This window comes from Nothobranchius furzeri, unplaced genomic scaffold, assembly GCF_043380555.1.
Source record: "Nothobranchius furzeri strain GRZ-AD unplaced genomic scaffold, NfurGRZ-RIMD1 Scf054, whole genome shotgun sequence".
Taxonomy (NCBI): domain Eukaryota; kingdom Metazoa; phylum Chordata; class Actinopteri; order Cyprinodontiformes; family Nothobranchiidae; genus Nothobranchius; species Nothobranchius furzeri.
In genome coordinates, this window is record NW_027223071.1 from 204,638 (window position 1) to 227,487 (window position 22,850).

Consider the following 22,850-nt stretch of genomic DNA (forward strand, 5'->3'; position numbering starts at 1 on the left):
TAAAAGTACAACCAGTGATTAGAAACAACACATTCATTTCCTCATCTTTCCTTTCAGGGTTCATTCTTGGTGGCTCCGGCTCTGGTGGCCCGTGGAGCTCCTAAAGCATCCATCATTACTTTGGGAAGCGTCGTTGCACAGGCGAGGAACCAGCAGGTGTGGCGAGTCTCGTGTCTTTACTCCACATTCAGTCATAATTAGATGTGTTTCTGGTTATGGTTCAGAGGAAAAACAAAACGAGTTCTGATCCGTAGTAGTGCTGGAGCTCAGTAGGGCAATAAAAATGTCATCATGAAGTTTATAATAAAAATTCAAATAAGTTATTTCTTTATTTGTCCAGATTTAGGATTTGTTCAAACTGAGCTGTGTGAAGTTTCAGCATGGTCCAACAGATGTAGAAAAATAACTGTTTATAATAATAATATTAATAAAAATAAAACAATACTATTATTATTATTGTTATTATTATTATTGAGTTATTTTTCTACATATGTTTGTTGGACCATGCTAACGACTTTACAATAATTGTATTTTTTTATTATTATTATTATTATTACTGATTAAAACTGTAAAATGGTTTAATCGGTTCACAGGACATTGTTTTGATAGATTTTTAATCAATCAAATCTAAAAATGTGGTACAAATATTGTACTTTAGGTCTGGTTTCACTAAACTTGTCATAAAACCAGACAAGAGGAGAAAGATCAGTTTAGCAAGCTTCGGTGCAAACAGAAAACAAGTGTTACTCTGCCTCCTTGTGGCCACGATGGAAATATCAAGTTACCAAGAAAGTAAAGGGCTCGTTTCCTGTTAGTAACTTAAGCATGTTTGGTTGGAGTTGAGACCTTTTGTTGATTTAAGACTTGTTTGGATCTCTTTATAACTAGCAAACTATAAACATATTAAAGTAAAAAATAAACAATAAAAAATGGTCGTAAAGGTAACAGACGCCCTCTAGCGGACAACTGAATATTACATAAACCACAAAAAACTGTCATGGCGGCTACCGCCAGGCTGACTGGTCGCCGGTTAGTTTAAATTTAACAGAGGTGCTTTTATCAGATCAAGAGCGAAATGGCTTGAGGAAGGTGAACGCAATACCGCATACTTTTGTGGACTTGAAAAAAGACGACAGGAGAGGAATTTAATTAATTCACTTATCATCAACAATGTAGAATGCACGGATACCAAAATTATTGCTGAAGAAGTTTATACATTTTATAAAGACCTCTATTCATCATCTAGTGGCAATGAATAAAACCTATTGGATAATATTACACATCTCATCCCAAAAATCAGTCAGGAATTTAAAATGATATGTGATGCAGAGATTGAGATTTTTGAAGTAGAGGCAGCAGTCAAACAACTTTCCGTTGGGAAATCCCCTGGTCAAGATGGTCTGACATCTGACTTTTATAAACATTTTTGGAATAATATTAAAGATCAAACAAGGACTCATCTCTTTGATTCTGAAGAATGGCAAAGATAAAAAAAATTCTAAGCAATCTAAGACCAATTACGCTCCTTAATGTGGACTACAAAATACTCGCTCATGTTGTGGCTAATAGGCTCAAAGAAGGTATTTTACAAATCATCAGCGATTCCCAATCTGGGTTTATCAGGGGTCGCTCCATACATAACAACATTAGGTTGGTCCTAGATTTGTTAGATTACAGGGACACAATTGAGGATGATGGCTTTGTTCTTTTTTTGGATTTCTGCAAAGCCTTTGACCGAGTCAACCATTCCTTCATGTTAGACACGTTACACCATTTTGGCTTTGGAACAAAGTTGTGTGAAATTGTTCAAACCTTATACAGGGATATTAATAGTACTGTACTGTTGCCATCTGGAACCTGCAAACATTTTAACATTGAAAGAGGCATCCGACAGGGGTGTCCAGCCTCCCCTCTTCTTTTTATCATGGTCGTGGAAATTCTCAGCATCATGATTAAGAATAGTCAGATAGAGAAATTAGATGTTTTTGGTAATTCATTAGCTATAATTCAACTGGCAGACGATACTACGCTCTTCCTTAAAAATAAGGAACAGATCCCAATTGCTTTACAAGTAGTTAGTTGTTTTTCAGAAGCCTCAGACCTTTATTTAAACATAGATAAATGTGAATTAATGGCCATTCATAATCATCCTCAAATAACTGCATGGCATACCTGTTAAAGATCAAGTCAAGTATTTGGGCATTACAATCTCAAAAAACTTAGAAATGAGAGAAAAATGTAATTTTGAGAGCTTAATTAAAAAGAGTAAAAGTATTTTAAACATATGGCTACAAAGAGATCTCTCAATTTTTGGTAGATTACTTCTATCCAAGATGGAAGGATTGTCAAGAATTATCTATCCGGTTTATTCTCTAAGAATTCCTCAAAATATTATTAAAGAAATTAACCAAAACAATTTTAACTTTATATGGAAAAACAGACATCATTATATAAGAAGGAATGACATCATCAAATCAATAGAGGAAGGGGGTCTCAATGCAATCGATTTTGATATAATCAATGGTGCACTTAAGTTAAAATGGCTACAAAATTTTATAAAGAATATACATATGTTGTGGTTTAATCTTCCTGCTAAAATTTTCTCCAGTGTAGGCGGAATCCAATTGCTTCTTCAATGTGACTTTGAATTATCCAAACTCCCTATTAAGTTATCCAAATTTCACGAGCAAGTTCTACAATATTGGAAATTAATGTATACACATAACTTCACACCGCACAACACGCCAGTATGGAACAACCGTTATATCCTGATTAAAAGGAAATCTTTTTTTTTAATGATTGACATCTCCATGGAGTATGGTCCATTTTGCATTTGATGGACCAGAATGGAGAATTTCTTAATTTTACGGCTTTCAATCGCAAATTTAACCTAACTTGTTCTTCTAAGCAATATGCCGAGGTAATCAAGGCAATCCCACCAGCTATATATGCTAATTTGAAAGGCACTTTGTTGTACTCTCGCCTTATTCCAATAATGCCTCCTTTAACAATTAAGAACTGTTCTTTTGTGGACAGGAACTGCAATAATAAAATCCTTAGATGTTGGCTCACTGACGTCCTCTTTCCCTTACCTCTTAGAAGACAGGAATTAGTACGTCAATTTAGTAATTCTGATGTTAAAAACATTAGAGGCAACTATCTCAAATTCTCAATCCCTCCTAAAGCCAAGGAAGTTCATTTTAAAACTATAAACAGTATTTATCCTTGCAAAGATTTCTTGCAGTCTAAATTTAATATTGGAGAGAACGACTGTGCCTTTTGCACTTCTAATATAGAAACTGAGATACATTTATTCTTCACATGCATCTTTACCAAATGTTTCTGGGATAGTTTTCACTCGTGGTTAACGCATAACAATTTCATTATACGCTCCTTATCTTTTTCTGACATCAAGTATGGTATTATTTTGGAAAATAAAATGCAGCAATTCACTGTCAATGATTTGATTATTTTCGCTAAATTCTTAATACACAAATGTAAATTTGGCAATATCAAACCGATCTTTATTGTTTTTTTAAAAGAACTTGCATACTTTATGGATTCTCTTAAATTATGTAGTTCCAAGAAATCCATTTGGCTCTATAACAATTTGGTGAATGTTTCCTTTACCCCTAATGTTGTTTGATGTAATATATAATTTTTTTTTGGTTATGATTTCTGCAGGTTGATATTGAGCTAGGTTAATATTATTGTTTCTGTTTGTACACCTGCTTTTTTTTTTTGTTTTGTCATGCTCAGAATTCAACTGTAAATACTGATTCTTATGTAAGCCTGTAAGCTTCATTGGTTAAATAAAACTTGTTTAAAAAAAAAGTTTATATTTAACTATATTTAAACAGCTTGTTTCCTGGTTTAATATCGAGTCCAATTACGGAAAGAACAGCGAAAGTAATCAGCAAGGTCTAAAAAAAACAAGTAGAAAAATATTTATTTGTTGTGTTCAAAAAGCTTTTGGTTTTTATTAAGTTTTGAAATCGCTAATTGTAAAATATGTAAACTACCATATGTATTTACATCTTAAAGATTAACAGAAATATATTTGATCGTTTTCCACTGTTTTTACAATTTTTTTTTTATCAGCTCCAACAAATTGAAACAAGGAGCTGTGCCGCTGAATGTCCACCAGATGGCGCCGTTTCACCGTCTAGTAAAGAAAAGCAGACCCTTTCAGCCAGTGGAGACAAAAAATCCCTTCAGGACAATGAAGAGCAGTAGAAACTAATGTCGAGGAAAAAGCTAAAGCTAGCTTCTGTGTGACGAAGATGAGTCTAACACTCTAGGCTCGTGATTTAAGACTTGTTTGGGTAACTTAAAACTAGTAAACTATAAACATTAAAGTAAAATATAAACAATAAAAAATGGTCGTAAAGGTAACAGACGCCCTCTAGCGGACAACTGAATATTACATAAACAACAAAAAAACTGTCATGGCGGCTACCTCCAGGCTGACTGGTCACCGGTTAGTTTATATTTAACTACTTTATTTAAACAGCTTGTTTCATGGTTTAATATCGAGTCCAATTACGGAAAAAACAGCGAAAGTAATCAACAAGGTCTAAAAAAAACAAGTAGAAAAATATTAGTTTATTTGTTGTGTTCAAAAAGCTTTTGGTTTTTATTACGTTTTGAAATCGCTAATTGTAAAATATGTAAACTACCATATGTATTTACATCTTAAAGATTAACAGAAATATATTTGATCGTTTTCCACTGTTTTTACAATTTATTTATTTATTTATCAGCTCCAACAAATTGAAACGAGGAGGAGCAGTGCCGCTGGATGTCCACCAGATGGCGCCTTTTCACCGTCTAGTAAAGGTAAGCAGACCCTTTCAGCCAGTGGAGACATAAAAATCCCTTCAGGACAATGAAGAGCAGTAGAAACTAGTGATGGGTAGATGAAGCCTCATGAAGCGTTTCAGCACATTCCCCAAATAGTATTGATACTGTGTCGACACAGTGCTGCTGTTGTGCTCTATAATGACACCTACTGGACTTTAAATATCATTGCAGGCAACATACTGGAGACACAACAGACGCTGATTCAATGACCTAATCATACTTGTATACACTGTGAGCTATTGTAGGCCTACTTCATATGGTATTATTTTAAACTTCTAAATTTAAAATATATACACCTCAAAATATTCTGTGAATGATACCAAGTGACAATTAAAGTGACAGTGTTGTGAATGTGATATTACCCATTTCAGTGTCATTGACTCAAAAGTTTTTTTTATTTTTATAAATTTTTATTAAGAAAAATAAGTTTATCCAATGTTTTGGCATTTAGTCTATTACGTTTTTTGGACACTATTTCACCAGCTTTCGAAAACACACGTTCACAGGGCACAGAAGAAGCTGGGGTACACAAAAACTGTAAAGCCAGGTGGAAAAGGTGTGGGTAGGATGTCTTCCGGTTCCCCCAGTATGTTAATGGATCTTCTTGTCTTGAGATGTTTCCCTCTGCTAAGTAGCGCTGGACCTCAATGATCGAGTCAGCTGTTGCATTGGTGGTTTGTCTGCCAACCTCTTGATCAAGCTGCTGCCACAGATTATCTGAAATAATAAAAAATACATAGAAGTTTTAGTTTTTGTTAGCAACAAAACAAAATGTGAAAATAAACTGATAATACTGAACATCTTGCCTGAACTGGGTATCTGCTCTAATGAAGGTCCAGGCTGTGGCTCAGATGTTGTGTGACCAATTACTGCAGCACACTCCTTTTTCAGGCGATTGACAGCCTCACTACACTTGGAGGAACTACGAAATCCGAGTGTTTTAAATCTGGGGTCTAAAAGTGTTGATAGGGTCAACACGCTTAATGACTCCAGATTAGAAGCAGTGTCTGTGACGCGACGTCTAAGTTGGTCATGGAGACGTGTGGCTGCTTGTGTGTGTAGATGCAAAGAGTTCCGCTCAAGTGCACAATTTAGCATTTTCATCATCAGGATGACCTTTGATCCTGAAACTCTCCTCAGACAACTCCACTGTGGCCTGATGGAAAGGGGCCAGCACAAGAAGTGCTTCCCTTAAGATGTTGAGCTCATCAGCTGTGAGTGGAGTTAAATCTGTTTGGAGAGGCAAGAGACACCCACACTGGTTCTCTCTCATCATGTAGCCGTGACAGCATCTGATATGTGCTGTTCCAACGTGTTGGTACCTCATTGACAAGTTTCAAGGTGGGCCGTCCCATCTGTTGCTGCACTTGAGCTAGCTTCTCTTTTGCTGTGGTGCTGGATCTGAAGAATGATACAATTTGCCTAGATTTGTGTCTTATGGATGGAAGTTCAGGGATCTGATCACAGGATTTTTTGACTATTAAATTTAGTTTGTGTGCAATGCAGATTGAATGTCGAATTTGAAGAGTTCGTGTTGCTGCCATCATGTTTGGTGCTGCATCGGTCACAAGACACCTTACCTTGTTTGTTATGGCCCAGTCGTCCTTCATGCCCCTTTTGACTTGGGTCAGATTGTCAGCAGTGTGACTTTGTGGAAAGTGTTTGACTCCCAACACAGATGTACACAACTGCATATTATCATTGATGTAGTGACAGGTAAGAGCTAAGTAAGCCTCCATGTTCAAGGAGGTCCACATGTCAGCTGTTATACTCACTGCCACAGCTTGCTGTACTCCCCTTTTTACTCGTTCGAGTTCCTCCGCATGCTTTTTGGCCATCATTTCCTTAACCGTCTGAAAATGAATCAAAATCAAATCAGTCTAGTACTCAACACATTAATTAGACCACCTGTCATTAAAGCAAGAAAAACATCCAGCTATGAAGTTCTCTGTGTTTTGCCCTGCTGAATAGAAGGTAGGAATTTAAAACTGAATCCAGTTTTATACCCAAATGTGAGCTGACACACCGGACAGAAATTATTCAAGCATGCATGATATTTGAATCACAAGTGTTTATTTTTGTTTGCCGTGTCATAAACCTTAAATCAGACGATGGTCTAATACATTTGTTAAGCACTGTATTTATTACATGAGTAACAGCAGCTATCTGAGACATTGTGTATACAAACCTTTCTGGTTGGCAAAGCGTAAGATGGATCAAGGACCTGAATCAAGCCCCTGAACCAGGGACGAAATTTTGATTTCAGAAGTGGGGGGGACACACCAGGCTTGTGCGGATTTGGGGTGGGGGTGTTATGTAAAGACCCTTTGACACGTCACATGCCCATCTCAATAATTTTTCCATCCTCTATATATATATATATATATATATATATATATATATATATCAAAGTTAAAAAATGTACAACTCTATTATCATTAATATTTATTATCATTATTGAAGTGCAGTTTTGGCTGTTGACAATGGATAGGCCATTGTATTTATTGTTTTGGGTCTTTTTTTATTGTTTTTGGTGCAACATTTTCTAACAGGGAGTGAGATTCTTTTTTTTATTTAATTTTTGTTTGTTATTTTTATTCATTTAGAAGTTCTGGTTCTGGACATTTCAATGTTAAATGAAGGTTTATTTGTTGCATTTTAAAGGGTGTACTTGCATTATTATGACATATTAACATTATATTAGTGGTTATTTTGGTCTAGATAATGTTGACAATGATATTGTTTATCATCAACAATTTTTTTGGACAAAATATCATCCAGCAAAATTTGTTACTTTCCCAGGCCTAGTCAAAAGTATAAAAAGTATTTATACATAAACGGTCCCTCCTGAGATCTGGCCGTTATTTCATTTGCTGTGTTAGAGGACATGCTGAACTAATGTTTTACACATGATCATCACCCTAACATTTGTCACAATGATCAATTTTATGTCTATCGTATCTTCATTATTTCAACCTCACCTGTGAGCCTCCAGCCTCTGCTCCATCTCCTCCAGGCTCTCGTCCTCCATCTCCTACAGCCTCTCCTGCTGTACCTTCACCGGTCTCTCCTCCTGCATCTCTGTCAGTCACCTGAAAAAAAGATGCATGAACTATAAACAGTGGGAGATTTTGGAATGGAACAAACAGGAATATTTACAGGATGGTTCTAGTATGATTCACAATTATTATTAATATAATGTGTAAATTATTCATTACCAATTTGAGTGTATAAAAACATATTAAATATGTTTTTTCCCTTAAAAGTGTTTAAACAGTTGTTGCATTTCAACACACAAAAAATAAATGGAAAAAATAAGATAAATCTAATGAAAAGTGTACATCTTTGACATTAAGCTTAAAAAAATCTGTTGACGATGATACTGTTCATTTTTCAGAGCTTTTTAATGTGAAAATATGCATTGCAATAGATAAGTTTACAATAAAGTTAAATGATAAAAGTTTTGAAGTTACACTTCTACTACTACTACTACTAGTAATAATAATTATGATGATAATAGTAATAATAAAAACATAATAATTATAATAATACGAATAAATTGTGTCTGAGGAGTCAGTTATGTGGAGGAGATGAGTTTGTAAAAGTTAGTTTTGAGTATGTTTGTGAAGGAGGAGGTGAGTCTGAGCTTAATGCAGGGGTGTCACATGTTCCAACTTACGTTTTGACTTTGAAAGAAGTCTCTTATATCCACTTTCGTTTTCTTGACATGCTGCCGCCTGGCTGTGCATAACTACCAAAGACTCACAAATGAACACTTATTCAAATGTTATATAATGGAAGCTGAGCTGAGCTCTGATATTACACAGCGTCTAGTTGACGATGTGACTCAGTACCGGTGTTCCCTAGCGGCTCCAAACTAGCAAAACAACGTGAGCACGTTCTGTTTACTACTTGGAGTGACAGCAGCAACAGCCAATAATACGTTAGCAAGTATCAGCAGAGCCAATAGATTAGCTTTTGGGTGGGTCTAATAGGAAACCGGTTTCCGTTTCGGTCCTAGTGCTCAATCAAATCCATTTAATGGAGCGTAACATTGTTTTTGGACGGAAAAAAGTGAAGGGGACCGAAACTGCCTTTTGAAAAAGTGGGGGGGACATGTCCCACCCGTCCCCCCCCAAAATTACGTCCCAGCCCTGAACCCCTCACTCTCCACAATACTCAGGGGTTGGCAGTCCTTTATAATAAAATTCAGGACTGCTTGGTCCAGAGCAATCTTCCTAGATTCTAGATTTCAAAATAATAAAACATATATTAGTAAAACAAATGAGACAAAGCACGCCCAGTGTCTATATAGGTCTACCTGTGTTCGTTCTTGGTGTATTTGCTTCCTCTTCGTTTTCATGCTTGACTCTTAATGTCTCAGCATTGAGGAAGTGCTCTTATTTGTATAAGACAACTCGGCTGAGCAGATCCGACATTTAACCTAATAAAATTAAATAAATAATTTACACTGAGAGTCAGTCACATTGCTGTTTTCAACTCTTGACAGATGCGCAGAAACAAGGAAAGACAAACACGTACCTTATTTGCTGTTCAAAGATCAAAATGATCCCACACAGCAGAAACTTTTCTTTTCCTCTCTGGCTCCATTTTCTTGATGTGAAGAGGGATGTCTTGTTTTATCTTGGAAATGGTATTTTTTTCGCGACGACTCATCCCGTTGACAGATGCAGAGTCGATACCATAAACACAGTTTGGCGCCTTGGCAATGAGCGACACAGCAGCAGTGTTGGTCACGTGACTTTTTCTTAAAGCAACACACGCGTCGACACCGATATATGTATATGTACAGTCTATGGTCGACACAGGTTTCGCTCCATGAGCCTGACACATGCGCCGGTGTGTCGGTGTTGCTGGACCCATCACTAGTAGAAACTAATGTCGAGGAAAAAGCTAAAGCTAGCTTCTGTGTGATGAAGGTGAGTTTAACACTCTAGGCTCGTGATTTAAGACTTGTTTGGGTAACTTAAAACTAGTTAACTATAAACATTAAAGTAAAAAATAAACAATAAAAAATTGTCGTAAAGGTAACAGACGCCCTCTAGCGGACAACTGAATATTACATAAACAACAAAAAACTGTCATGGCGGCTACCGCCAGGCTGACTCTGGTCACCGGTTAGTTTATATTTAACTACTTTATTTAAACAGCTTGTTTCATTGTTTAATATCGAGTCCAATTACGGAAAAAACAGCGAAAGTAATCAACAAGGTCTAAAAAAACCAAGTAGAAAAATATTAGTTTTTTTGTTGTTGTGTTCAAAAAGCTTTTGGTTTTTATTAAGTTTTGAAATCGCTAATTGTAAAATATGTAAACTACCATATGTATTTACATCTTAAAGATTAACAGAAATATATTTGATCGTTTTCCACTGTTTTTATCATTTTTTTTATTTATCAGCTCCGACAAATTGAAACGAGGAGCAGTGCCGCGGATGTCCACCAGATGGCGCCGTTTCACCGTCTAGTAAAGGTAAGCAGACCCTTTCAGCCAGTGGAGACATAAAAATCCCTTCAGGACAATGAAGAGCAGTAGAAACTAATGTCGAGGAAAAAGCTAAAGCTAGCTTCTGTGTGATGTGAGTCTAACACTCTAGGCTCATGGAAATTACACATTACAAATTCTTTAAAGTACATTTTCTTAAATTGACCCAAATTTAGTCAGAAGTTTTGATAAACTCAAAATAGCAACACTTAAAATTTTATCACTTCCACATTAAGTGTTAATAAAAACAAGAGTCAAGCAGCTCTTTTTAAAAAGATGATATATTACAGAAACACGATTTTAAAATTACTTACAGACGTAAAATACTTTTTTCTTCAGCACCATGTTTGTGTTGAAATGTCTTCAACACAATGAAAACAAATAGTTGAGGTCATTTTCTTTAAGGGACAGATTCTTTATGTTCTAACTGTCCCACCAGTTAATTATATAAAAAATTAAAACAAATAAAACTAAAACGGCCCCGTAGAACCAGAAATCACTTTTCACTCAGTCCCTGCTGACGGATGTTCATCTCCACCGTGTCACTGCCCTTCTCTCACCCTCACTCCTCTCTAAATATTAAAATAATTAAGATTTTATTTAATAAATGTAGTTCGGTTTCACTAAACACAGGAACAAACCTGTTGAGTCAAACTGCAGCAAGAAAACAGGAATGTGAGAAGTGGAGTCACCGTTTAATCATGGCAGTGGAAACAGCACAGTACAGATGAAACTAGATAAGGGAGGGATTACAGTTTTAGTCACGGCCAGATTCTTTGGTTGGTGGAGGTGTGAACAGAAGCATCACAGCTGTGCAGTCGAGCTGCATCAAATAAATACAACTGAAAGTCACGTCTGCTAGAAATAATCCTCGGTTCTTATTTTAATCTCAAAGCACCCAGTTGGTTTTAAATAAATACAATAGAATATCACTATTTCTGTACAAATGTAATGCACATTTCCCTAGAAGAGACTAAAATGGAGGACTTTATTTTATAGAATTAGCACCTTTCCACAGTTTCACTCAGTAACGTGTGCATTTTTATTCTCTGCTGCAGGAACAGAAAACATCGGGTCGGGATCAGCACCGGAATACTGAAGTGGTGTCTGGAGGCCACTCAGGTACGTGATGGCTTTAGTCTCGCTTCACCGTCTCTCTGGTCTCACTAATCTTTAAAAAGCACCACATATATATATTCTAATGATCCGTTTGAGCTCTGAGGCACACTGTTAGATAATAAAGCTTTTAGAGCAGAAAGACGACTCCGATCAGAGCCTGATGGTGGTATGTGGTCCGTTCCTTGCTTGCTTTATTAGAAGTGACAGGATGTGACGTAACCGATGCTTAGATTAGGACAAATCTGGCTTTAGAAGAATAGATTCGGGTGTGAAACTGTTGGTCCTGTTGCTGCATGTGGGAATTACAGAAGTTGGATAACGTCTGATCGTGGACCTTTTCTTAAAGAGGAGGGGAGGTGGAGCAGGAAGTGGATGAAGGTGTCAGCAGGGAGGAGTAAGCCTGGGTCCAGGCCCGTTGAAGAACACTTTGTTTGATTCCCAGGAACGTCGTTCTTCCTGTTTATTTTCCTCCCAGTCGATGTTTCCTCTGTTTGGTCCATGTTTTGCTGGGAGGGCTCCAGAGGCACGTAGGCGAGTGTGTGTGTGTGTTTATATCATTTACAAGTTAATTTACAAATTACTGGGCCTGTGTGTGTGTGTTCAGCCTTGGAAACAGACAGGTCCAACTTCAAACCCAAACTGCTGGTTGCTCTCCCCAAAGTCTGACACCTTGATGTCCAGCAGAGGGAGGTGCTCCACCTGAGGCGTGTTGATCTCCAGGACCGTCCTGTCGAAGCCTTTCCGGTACTGTGGAGAGAGACGGGGACACGCGTCAGATTTCCAGGTAACCCGCCCAGAACACGCACTCAGAATCAGCTGTGAACTCACGGAGCAGCCGTCCACCAATGCTTTGATGTAAGGGCTGGTCTCGTAGCTCAGCTCTTCCTCGTTGGCGCCTCTGAAGTGCAGCGCCCTCTTGTGGTTGTTCTTGGCGCTTCGGTCGGCCCAGGCCACGGAGCGGTGGCAGTGGTAGGTGAGGTTCTGACGGGCCTGGACGCTCAGGAGGTGCAGGAAGCCCAGCTGGACCACGCCCACGGGCTCGCCGTTCAAATCCACGTAAGAGAACTGAGATCAGGAAGTAAACGAGTGAAGGTCATGGCGGCGGCCATTTTTAACCTCTCCGAGTGTTACTGACCTTGCTACCAGTGGTGAACTGACTGTACCACGACCCTGGAGTCTCTTTGTCCCAGGAGCTCATCTTCACCTGCAGTCAGAAAGGTTCCCGTGGCATCAGTTAAACCAGTTTAGTTTGATGTTTCTATGATGATTTAGGTCTGACTGACCGTGTCGACGTCTCTGGGGTACAGGCACGTCTCTCCTTTAGTGAAATTACAGAAGACCTTGAAGGAGTCTCTGGAGCAGCCTTGGTTTGGGTCAATCCAGTACTCTCCTGCAGAAAGGTGAGAAGTTACAGAAGCTCTGGTGGTGTTTGTGTTGGTGGCTTTTACTCTAAAGGAAACCGAAAACAACCCGAACTAGAACTGCAAGCAGTTATCAACGGGTTCCAAGCCCCCAGCGCCAGTTGCCCACCCGGCCCCGCCCTCACCTTCGCCAGTCCTCACGCGGTCCCGCCCCAAAAACACGTTCTCCCGCCGGCGTCCCGTCAGCTCACTTCAACCGGCGCAATGAAAGTAACACTCAGGATACGTCATTAAACCTGCAAATCCTATACACATCTTTCAGAGGCATGGCTGACTTCTCAATCGTGATTACAATGGAATTCCACTGTTTCCTTATTAAAGAACGTGAAGATTTAATGAGTGAGATTATCAAACAATAATCTATACATCAACAGAATGTTACAAATAACATAAATACTTGATAATAACTTTAGATTTAATAGATTTTCAACAAAAACTATGAGTTTCATTTTGTGACTTACTGACCAAATGTTTTAAAAAATCATGAAAAATACAAAAATCATCATAAAATTACCAAAATATTCTCACAAGGCAGAGTTAACATGCGGAATATTATGATGTTGTTTTTAAATCAGTAGACTCAAAGCTTTTTTGAAGAAAAATCGGTAAATATAACTGTAAGGGTCACAGGCAAAATTAAAATATTCATTAAAAAATAGTGCTACTTTCTAAAATTAGGAGAAAAATCTCAGATCACCATAGGTACATGTTGAATGTTGTAATTGGTTTATATTTACTGTATAGCTAAAAAAAACTTTCTAACAAAAATTAATTACGTTGTTGTCCAACTATACAGAAAAACTGGCAAAAAGTTAAAAATTCATTAAAAATCTATGCTTTTGTACAAAAATCTCAAAATATTCCCAGCTTGCCTCTGTGATGTGAGAATTCTTCTTATATTTTTGTTGGGGTCATAAATCTAAAACTGTACCTACAATAAAATAATATTTGCGTTAGTTGCTGTAGACAAATATATGTCCTATAATTAAACACAAGGGGAGCTCAAATCAAGACGACATTTTTTTTGTTTCATAAACCACCTAAGAGTGAACTTTGTGGCAAATGTCAAGAAGATTAGGAAAACAGAATTTGCGCTACAATTGCTAGCCTAAAAATGTATTTTCGTAAATTTAAAGCGCAAACCTCTTTGTGGAGCTGCGGTTTTCATTATCTAAGCTCATGGCTATCCAGTTAACACAATCTGGGAAATGTAGCTTCTTACATGAAAATAATGATTTTTAGGAAATTTTTCAAATTTGAAATTTTAAATGACCATAAACCACGCCCACTTTGACAAATCATTACCATATTGATATTGTAGTCTAAAGGGTCTATAAAGATGACAACCACTAAGTTTCGTGTAGATCCATTTAGCCAGTTCAGCAGTATAATTTCTTCCTAGTTATAGCGCCCCCTGTTGTCGAATCAAGCTTAAAATCAAGATATACACTTGAATTGACCTTATGTATGGTGGTTAAGAACAGCTTTGAAAAAAGTCTAAATTTTTTGAAGTTATGCTAAAAAAACTTTTTCATTCCAAAAAAATTATTTAAAAAAATCATATAAAAACAAAGAAGCAAATTATCCAAAATCCCTTCACAACTTTTGGTCAGCCGCTCCTCCTCTCTTGTCAGGCCATGTTTGGATTTGATTGTGTTTGACGGCCGGGAGGAGTTAACGAAAGTACGTTTGACTTACTATACAAATTTCTACTAATTAGCATAAGTTTAAATTATTTTTTTAAATACTCTTCTAAATTTGACTGACTCAATGAACATACTGGATGAGACCATTTGTTTTTTTACGAAAGAAATGGGGAAAAACATGCCAAAAACATTTTTGGGGTACAACAGCGCCACCTATTGGTCAAAATTCAAAGTTTTTTCTGCGATTGTAGATGTCGATATGACTGATATGAATTGTAATTTTCTGTATAGAATATGTATTTTTCATGAGTAAAAGGGCGAAAAATTTTAAAGCCTATAAGCCACGCCCACTTTTTAATCATTTTCAAAATATAGCTTAAGGGTCCGATGATTAACATATGTGCCAAGTTCTGTGGAAATCCATCAAGCCGTTTAGCTGAAACAAACTTTTTGACTCTTTAGCGCCCCCTATTGGTGAATCCAAACAAAATGGGGTAGATAGGGCTTACCACTCATACTTCATAAGATTCTAGAGTCTCATCAATTTATCCTGAGAAATGGTGAAGATATCATCAATTACCACATGTGCTAGCTAGCACACTGATTTTGACATGGTGTCATTAGAAGAAGAATAATAATAATAATAAATAATAATAAATAATAATAAATAATGAAAAATCCGTAGAAAAACAATAGGGTTCCCTGCCCTTTGGGCTTGGAACCCTAATAAGCAGCATGTGATCCTCTCACCATCCTGGAGGTCCGGCTGGCTGAGCTGCAGGTCCTGGCAGGTGCGAGCCGGACTGTCCCGAGTCCCCAGAGGGAAACGCATCGTCTCGATCTCCTGCCTTAGTGAGTTCAGGGATCCGAAGATCTCCTCCATGCCTTCACTGCCCATCAGGAACTCTGTACCAGCGGTGTCGGAGGCTGGCGCGTCGGGGTCGAACTCAGGCAGCAGCTGGCTGGCATCGATGGAGCGTTTAGTCTTGGGACTCCTCAGAATGGGCAGAGGCTGAATGGCCTCGCCTGGGGGACCCTGCCACAGAAGAATCTAATTTAACTCCGATTTTTATGAAGTATTTAAACAAGTATTAAACTTACAGGAGGCCCAGGAGGTCCTTGCACACCCTTCTCTCCCTTTGGACCTGCTCCTCCCTAAAGCAGAAAGATTTTAGAATCAGCCATTTAAACAGTTTGTTAACACGCCTCAACTAAAGCCGTGCAAACACCAACTCACACTGGAGCCCTTTGCTCCTTTGACACCTTGCGGACCCTGAAAAACAGAGCAGACGTCAGTTTTCCAACAATGACAAGAAGATCTGAATAAGATGGTAAAAAACTCACAGGAAGCCCAGGAGGACCAGCAGGACCCAGAGGTCCAGTACCTCCAGCCATCCCCTGTAGGGAGACACGTTTTATAATAAATGATAACCGGCGTGGAGCTGCTGCTCATGACTTTAACTCACAGGTTCTCCTTTAGGTCCGGTGGATCCATGAGGCCCAGGCATGCCCCGGTCTCCTTTCTCTCCCTGCTCTCCTGAAGGTCCGATCAGACCGATGAGACCCTGGTGACCCTTCTCACCCTTTGCACCAGGATCTCCACGCAGGCCAGGTAGACCGGGAGGTCCCTGCAGCACATCAGAGGAGGAGGTGAGGAAAAGGTAAACTCACATTTAACCAACCAGCTTTAGTGAATAGTGATGATGTCATTGACTTACGATAGGTCCAGGTGGGCCCGTCTGTCCAGCAGATCCTGGAGATCCTTGCTCTCCCTGAAACATCAAACAGGATCAGCTGCTGGATTCTAACTAAATACAAACGCTGCTGATTCTGACTCCCAGGAAAACCCACCACTGATCCTGGAAGTCCTCTGAGACCTTCTGTTCCCGGTTTTCCCGGCTGACCCTGAGGACCAACAGGGCCGGTCTTCCCTGGGGGCCCGACGGCACCTGGATCCCCCTAAAGGTGACGAGAACCATCAGCGTGTTAATTTTCCACTTCTGCATGAGAAACTCTGTAGGCTTAAAGTGTGTTTTATGTTGTAATCCAGGTCCTCCACTACCCAGCATGTTTTAGTTGTTTCTCTGCTCCAACATCTGATTTTAGTCAGCAGGGAAACACCTGAAACACGCTGGTTAGCAGACCTCCAGGAGCAGGAATAGCCATCACTGCTTTGGAGGCTGATCTGAATCTAAATGTGCTGAAATGTATAATTTTATTTTGACGTTAGTTTGAGTAATAAAATCACAAAATTAATGTAATTTATTAATTTGACTGAAGCTTAGAACAATGAAGCTGTTTAAACAAAGCTCATAATTCCCAGCTTTACTTTTGTAAATGTAAAATTACTATTTTTATGGATGGAAATGATTTACTTAACGGGATCAGGAGACTTGTCCTCTTTAACTCATTCACTGCATGTTTTTACTGTGTGGGCGTCGGACGAGCCCCCGCTCCGTGAGAACAAACATCTCAGCTCTAAAGCCGATCTTCATCCGCGTACGTCACACGTCACGTGATCAGGAAGCAGAACATCCATGCGTTAGATCGTTTTGGGCCGCTGATGTAAAAAAAGTGAGGCACGAACCGGAAAAGCTTCTGCCGATCACAATTCAACAACGGATTATGAAAGAAAGGATAACGCTCGAAACGCGCGGACTCTTCCTGATGTAAGAGGCGGGTCTCCGCTTTGTTTTGGTAGCTTTGGCGTTGACATCATCCTAGCGCGCAACGTCCTGTGACTCTTAAAAAACGGTGAGAAACGCTGGCAGCGAATGAGTTAAGGGTTTTCTAGTGTTTAAATCTGCATGTTGATCATCTGTAAAAACGACTCACTTTGGTTCCCTTCTCTCCTTGTCGGCCCTCCGGTCCTCTGGTCCCAGCAGGTCCCTGATGAATAAAATAGTTTAGGAATAATTTATCTATCGGATGCTTATTTAAAAGCGATAGGCGGATCCATCCATCTGGGCTATCAAACTTTACCCTTTTTCCTGGAGGACCAGGTGGTCCGTTCTCACCGGGAGGTCCTGGAGAACCCTGTAACAGGAAATGGATCCATGAGATTTAGGGGACAAACCGTGTTTGATGTTCCTGTTGCATCGTTTTACTCACCGACTCTCCTGCTTCACCGTCCTCTCCTCTCTCTCCTTTGGCGCCATCTTGACCCTGAAGTCAAAGCCGATCAGGATTAGATGAGATGTTCGGTGGTGCAGAAGATGGTCTGTAAAACTAAAGACACTTACTCTGGGTCCAACCTCACCAGGAGCACCAGGATCTCCAGGGGAACCAACTGGGCCCTGAAATTACAAAACCAGTCACGATAAGTGACAGGTCTGGGTGTCTGGATGGTAGAAGAACTGCTTCACTGCGTCTTACTGGGTTTCCTTTGGGTCCATCATCTCCAGGTCGTCCTCGTCCTCCAGCAGGTCCAGCAGTTCCAGGTTGTCCAGCTTCTCCCTTCTCTCCGCGTTCTCCACGAAGACCCTGACAACGAGAACACGGCTGTTAGCTAACCGGTCAGCGGGGCATCAGAAGACTTTGGCTCACTCAGGTACTCACCTTCTTTCCTGGTTCTCCAACAACTCCAGGTGCTCCCGCCTCACCAGGCTCTCCCTGTGGAGCAAACACTGAATGTCTTATAGCAGCTATTTTATGAGAGACCATTAAAGTCATGCAGGAAAATCCTCCAATGCTGCACCTTCTCTCCAAGAGGTCCAGGATTACCCAAACCACCAGGAGGACCTTGAGGTCCCTGAAACGCAACCATGAAACAAATGTAATGAGAGACAAAGTTCCTACTAACAGACCTGACTTGGTAAAAATTACAGAAGCAACTAGAAGAGCTCCAAGCACTCACGTCGGCTCCGTTGGGTCCAGCAGGTCCGCGGGGTCCCGGAGGTCCAGGAGGACCCTGGAGACATAAAAAAGTTGTATTGCTGTAGAAGAAAGAAGCCACATCTCCAGTTGTTTTAAGCTCACCAATGGCCCAACGTCTCCAGTCTCTCCCTTCTCACCCGATGGTCCAGGCAGGCCCTGTAGACCAGAAGAAGTTTAACCAAAAACTGGTTAGCAGCTTAGCTCAGGAACCTAAACACGAGCGACTCCAACAGAAAACTGTTTATTGGTTTTTCTTCTTTCACCTGAAGTCCGATAGGTCCTGGAGCTCCCGGGAATCCTCGAGTTCCTTCGTCACCTTTAGCTCCAAAAGGTCCCTGCTGCCCCCTTGGTCCCAGCTCTCCATCTGCCCCCTGCCCCACAGAGGAGATAAGAAATGGTATGCAGCCCACATCCAAGCACCAAATCAGCATTTTGATCTGTTTCTACTCACAGCAGGACCGGGTTGGCCAACTGGACCGTTTGGGCCAGGTGGACCAGGAGGACCCTAACATGAAAACACGCATTTTAGCTTTAAAACATGAATATTATTAATAATAATAATACGACACACGAGGGCTTCACTAAGTCACTCACATGCTCTCCTTTCCCCCCCTTGGCTCCCTTCTGACCGTGTTCTCCAACTTCACCCTGAAGACACGTTTTATCAAAGTTTGAGCACATACGACTATTATTGGTCAGGATAATAGATGCACGTTCATTTAGAATATTTAATGAGGAATATTAGAGGAGGTTCTTTTTGCTTCGGACATGAAGGTGTTTCTAGTTTCGACCGTTGTCTGCGGTCTTCTTCAGAAGTCTCACAGATGTTTGTGTGACGCGTCTTTATCAGCTGTTCTTCCGGTGGGCGTGGCCAACCCGGAGCGGGCTGGTCTTTGGAGAAGGGAATCCCAGGTGCGAGACAGCTGATAGGCTCCCTCGTCTCTGTTCATGCTCCCGTTTCCTTATTTCTATTGCCTCCCTGACCCAACGTTTGAACCGGTTGTTCTCGGTGTTGATAATTTTCCCTTGATCCCAGTCCATGATGTGATTATTTCGTTTGCAACAATCTGACATGGCTGACTTGAGGGTTTGCTCCTCTGCTTTTTTTTTGTTGTCCTTGTGAGGCAACAGAAATAAGGAAACGGGAACATGAACAGAGACGAGGGGGCCTATCAGCTGTCTCGCACATGGGATTGCCTTCTCCAAAGACCAGCCAGCGGAGGTGGGCGTGACCGACCCGGCGGATCTGACAGATCCGGGTTGGCCACGCCCACCGGAAGAACAGCTGATAGACGCGTCACACAAACACCTGTGACACTTCTGAAGACCGCAGACGACGGTCGAAACATGTAAAGGTAACTAGAAACACCTTCATGTCCGAAGCAAAAGGAACCTCGTTTAATATTTAAAAAGAGGACATAATGAACACTGTAAAGGATTTAATAAGGAATATCTATAATTAGGATCTAAAATGTCCCATAACTAAAATAATGTAGAAGTCGGTTTTGTGTCGACTGTGACTAAAGTCTTGGGACGGTCATGTGGAGTTACTCACCTTATCTCCATCCTCTCCAGGTACTCCGGGTGATCCAGCAGGGCCGGGCAGACCCACTGGACCCTGGACTCCATCCCGCCCTGCTGGGCCAATGGGGCCTTTCTCGCCCTGTAAAGGAGAACGTCTGAAGTTATTCTGTCTTTAGCTCGCCACGCCGAGTTAAAGGATATATTTTAGGTTTGTGTTACTGATAAAAACGTCCTGATAACTCACTGGAACGCCCTTCTCTCCAGCTTGTCCTGGTGGTCCTTGAGGACCTGGTCTGCCAGGAGGTCCCACAGGTCCAGCGGTTCCAGCAGAACCTCTCTCACCAGGAGAACCCTAGAAAGTACACATGTTGGTACACTTAACAGTGAGCGAGTACTTCTACCTTTGATTGGGTCTTCTGACATCAACATCAGCCTGACTGACAGAAACGACCTTAACCCTCAGGCTTCACTTTAACTTTCATACAAAAGAGTCATTAGAGGGCAAAAACGTCCGCTTGTAAGGGTTTTTAGCTTTCTCGCCTGGGCAACGTATGGAGAAATGACAGAATTTGGTGGTGAACAGTAAAAATCATAAATTTGACTACTTTTGTCCAAAATGAAACCATAACATCACAGAAAGCATGATTACTTGCTGCAGATGATGCAGGATCAAAAACTGTGGTTTGCATTGAAGTCATTGGGACGTTTTTGCCTCTAATGGCTCGAGTGTATAGTGAATTTTAAATCTGTTGCTATGTAAAAACTATAAATGCAAAAAATTCAAAATTTTAGATATTTCATAACATAATCAAGACTGATTGGAACTAAACACCCCCAGGCAAAAAAAATGTCTTTTAGAAAATAACTCAGTTTTAGTGTTTTTTTCTTCTTCATAAATTACATCAATGACTGAGTATTTAAACTGGCATTTCAAGGGTTAAAAGCCTCAAAATGACTGAATTTTTTTTAATGTTTGAGCAGGGCTGAAGTTGTTCAACAGATGTGTGAAAAAAAAGTAATTCTTTTTATAGCCACTATTACAAGCAGCTGTTTTTGTCCTCTAAAGTCTCAAGTGTTTCTTTCATAGTGTTCCCTTGGTCTATTTTAAAAATTCCAAATTTGTCCAGAGAGCGGTTTTGCGACAACATTTTTTACCGTATGCACAAACGGTGGTGAAATGGTGTCAAAACGAAAAACAAAAAACTGCCCAAATGGACAAAAAAGTCCCTAACGAAGCCTAAGTTTCATAAGATTGTTCAAAACATACAGCAGGTCCAGGAGGTCCAGCAGGTCCTTCGCTTCCCTTCAGTCCTCCACCACCCTGGAAGGAAACATCAAAAGATCTCATCACGGTTTCACCTGAGCTCCACTAAACCCTCTAGAGAAACATAAAGCATCAAACTCTGATGGTCTGAACTCGTTTCACTCACAGGGGTTCCAGGAAGTCCTCTCTCTCCAGGGAATCCTCTCAGACCAGGAGGCCCATCTTTACCAGGGCCTCCTGGAGGTCCGGGGTCTCCCTTGGTGCCCTCTTTTCCTGACGGACCAGAAAGTCCCTGCTCTCCTGGAGGACCTGGAGGTCCAGGGTGCCCACGCTCACCCATGGGGCCCGTTTCACCTGATGGACCCTAGGAGGATGGAGGGAAAAGACTAAATATGACTGAGTTGTTGCAAAAGCTGTGAAATGATGGAACCGGATGGATTAACCCACCTGAGGTCCTACAACTCCAGGAGGCCCAGGTGGACCCACTTTACCTTGGAACCCCTGTAGAAGAAGACTTGGTGAACCTAAAGATGCAGCAGAACACCTTAAACTAAGTTTATCTACAAACTTACGACTTCTCCTCTCTGTCCAGGATGTCCAGGCAGTCCGTCCTTTCCTGGTGGTCCCTGTGAAGTATTAGTTTACCTTAATTCCCCAAAAACTTCAGCTCCCATTTCAAAACAATAACCTAAAAGTCTTCAGCAGCAAAAAGCAGAAACCAGACTTACTGGAGGTCCCTTTGGTCCGGGGAAGCCGTTGGCTCCTTGAGGTCCGGGTAATCCCTGATCAGACCATGACATCGTATAAAATTAGAACATAAATTATAACCTAATTAAAACGTTTCATGATTTCCTGTAGCAGCAAATAAGAACTCACCCTCTCTCCAGGAGGACCAGGAGGGCCGTCACTTCCAGACGTTCCCTATGAGGAAATATAATATTTTAGGTCTGTCTGACACACAAAAATACTTTTAGATTATTGTATAAATAAGAAATTATTCATATGAAGATTTGATAAAAGGGAAAAGCGTACATTTGGAGAACGTTGCTAAGCCTGGGTGTTTCGATGTTTAGACAAACCTTTGCTCCTAGTTTTCCTGTTGATCCCCTCGGTCCTCTCTGCCCTCGAGGACCCTGGTGATCACAGACAAGAGTTAAAATAGATTTCCTGATCCAGAAAAAAATATATATTAATGCAACCAAATTAACACGTTAAACCATGATGTGCTACTACTAGTTTGCCCGCTTTATTATAGATTCACTAGGAGAAATACAATAAAGTTTATCCCTCACCAAATAGAATATTTACTAAGAAACCACAATGTAACCATTGTGTGTGTGTCTGCTCTGTCTTCTCGATCCCCAGTGAGTCGTGGAGGATGGCTGCTTACACTGAGCCAGGATCCTCTGGAGGTTTCTTCCTGTTAAAAGGGAGTTTTCCTCTCCACTGTCGTTGCATGCTTGCTTAGTATGAGGATTGCTGTAAAGTCACTGACACTAGTCACTAGAACCTGCTGGGTTCCTTATATAGGAAACTTTTTTCTGATTGGCTTAATGAACTGACCTGGATTGGAATGTTTACTGTGTGAAGGTCCTTGAGACGACTCTGGTCGTGATTTGGCGCTTTATAAAT

The 22,850-nt window shown here is 40.3% G+C and overlaps 2 protein-coding genes across 5 annotated transcripts in view; both read right to left on the reverse strand.

The window, feature by feature from the left end:
- Positions 1-5,251: 5,251 nt before the first annotated feature.
- Positions 5,252-9,546, reverse strand: LOC139064855 (E3 SUMO-protein ligase ZBED1-like). Of its 4 annotated transcripts, none has more exons than XM_070547847.1 (6): positions 9,406-9,546; positions 9,185-9,307; positions 8,543-8,614; positions 7,845-7,955; positions 6,639-6,716; positions 5,252-5,580 (listed from the first exon to the last, which is right to left on the reverse strand). In XM_070547847.1, the coding sequence occupies exons 2-6, from the start codon at positions 9,224-9,226 to the stop codon at positions 5,491-5,493; spliced, it is 393 nt and encodes a 130-aa protein (XP_070403948.1). In that variant the 5' UTR covers positions 9,227-9,307; positions 9,406-9,546; the 3' UTR covers positions 5,252-5,490. The 4 variants fall into 4 exon arrangements, with proteins under 4 accessions (XP_070403948.1, XP_070403947.1, XP_070403945.1 ...); XM_070547846.1 differs by having other exon boundaries at positions 6,444-6,716; XM_070547844.1 differs by having other exon boundaries at positions 5,499-6,716.
- A 2,384-nt stretch (positions 9,547-11,930) lies between these two features.
- The window catches only part of LOC129164608 (collagen alpha-2(XI) chain), a 44,061-nt gene continuing 33,141 nt past the window's right edge, over positions 11,931-22,850 (reverse strand). The window contains 32 exon segments of the mRNA XM_070547839.1: positions 11,931-12,234; positions 12,316-12,552; positions 12,623-12,691; positions 12,771-12,877; positions 15,305-15,590; positions 15,656-15,709; positions 15,792-15,827; positions 15,899-15,952; positions 16,021-16,182; positions 16,273-16,326; positions 16,406-16,513; positions 17,390-17,443; positions 17,537-17,590; positions 17,666-17,719; positions 17,797-17,850; positions 17,930-18,037; positions 18,113-18,166; positions 18,252-18,305; positions 18,411-18,464; positions 18,533-18,586; positions 18,694-18,801; positions 18,882-18,935; positions 19,025-19,078; positions 19,986-20,093; positions 20,199-20,306; positions 21,222-21,275; positions 21,385-21,582; positions 21,666-21,719; positions 21,791-21,844; positions 21,947-22,000; positions 22,095-22,139; positions 22,298-22,351. Coding sequence (XP_070403940.1) covers positions 12,088-12,234; positions 12,316-12,552; positions 12,623-12,691; positions 12,771-12,877; positions 15,305-15,590; positions 15,656-15,709; positions 15,792-15,827; positions 15,899-15,952; positions 16,021-16,182; positions 16,273-16,326; positions 16,406-16,513; positions 17,390-17,443; positions 17,537-17,590; positions 17,666-17,719; positions 17,797-17,850; positions 17,930-18,037; positions 18,113-18,166; positions 18,252-18,305; positions 18,411-18,464; positions 18,533-18,586; positions 18,694-18,801; positions 18,882-18,935; positions 19,025-19,078; positions 19,986-20,093; positions 20,199-20,306; positions 21,222-21,275; positions 21,385-21,582; positions 21,666-21,719; positions 21,791-21,844; positions 21,947-22,000; positions 22,095-22,139; positions 22,298-22,351 — 2,799 coding nt within the window. The 3' untranslated portion in view covers positions 11,931-12,087.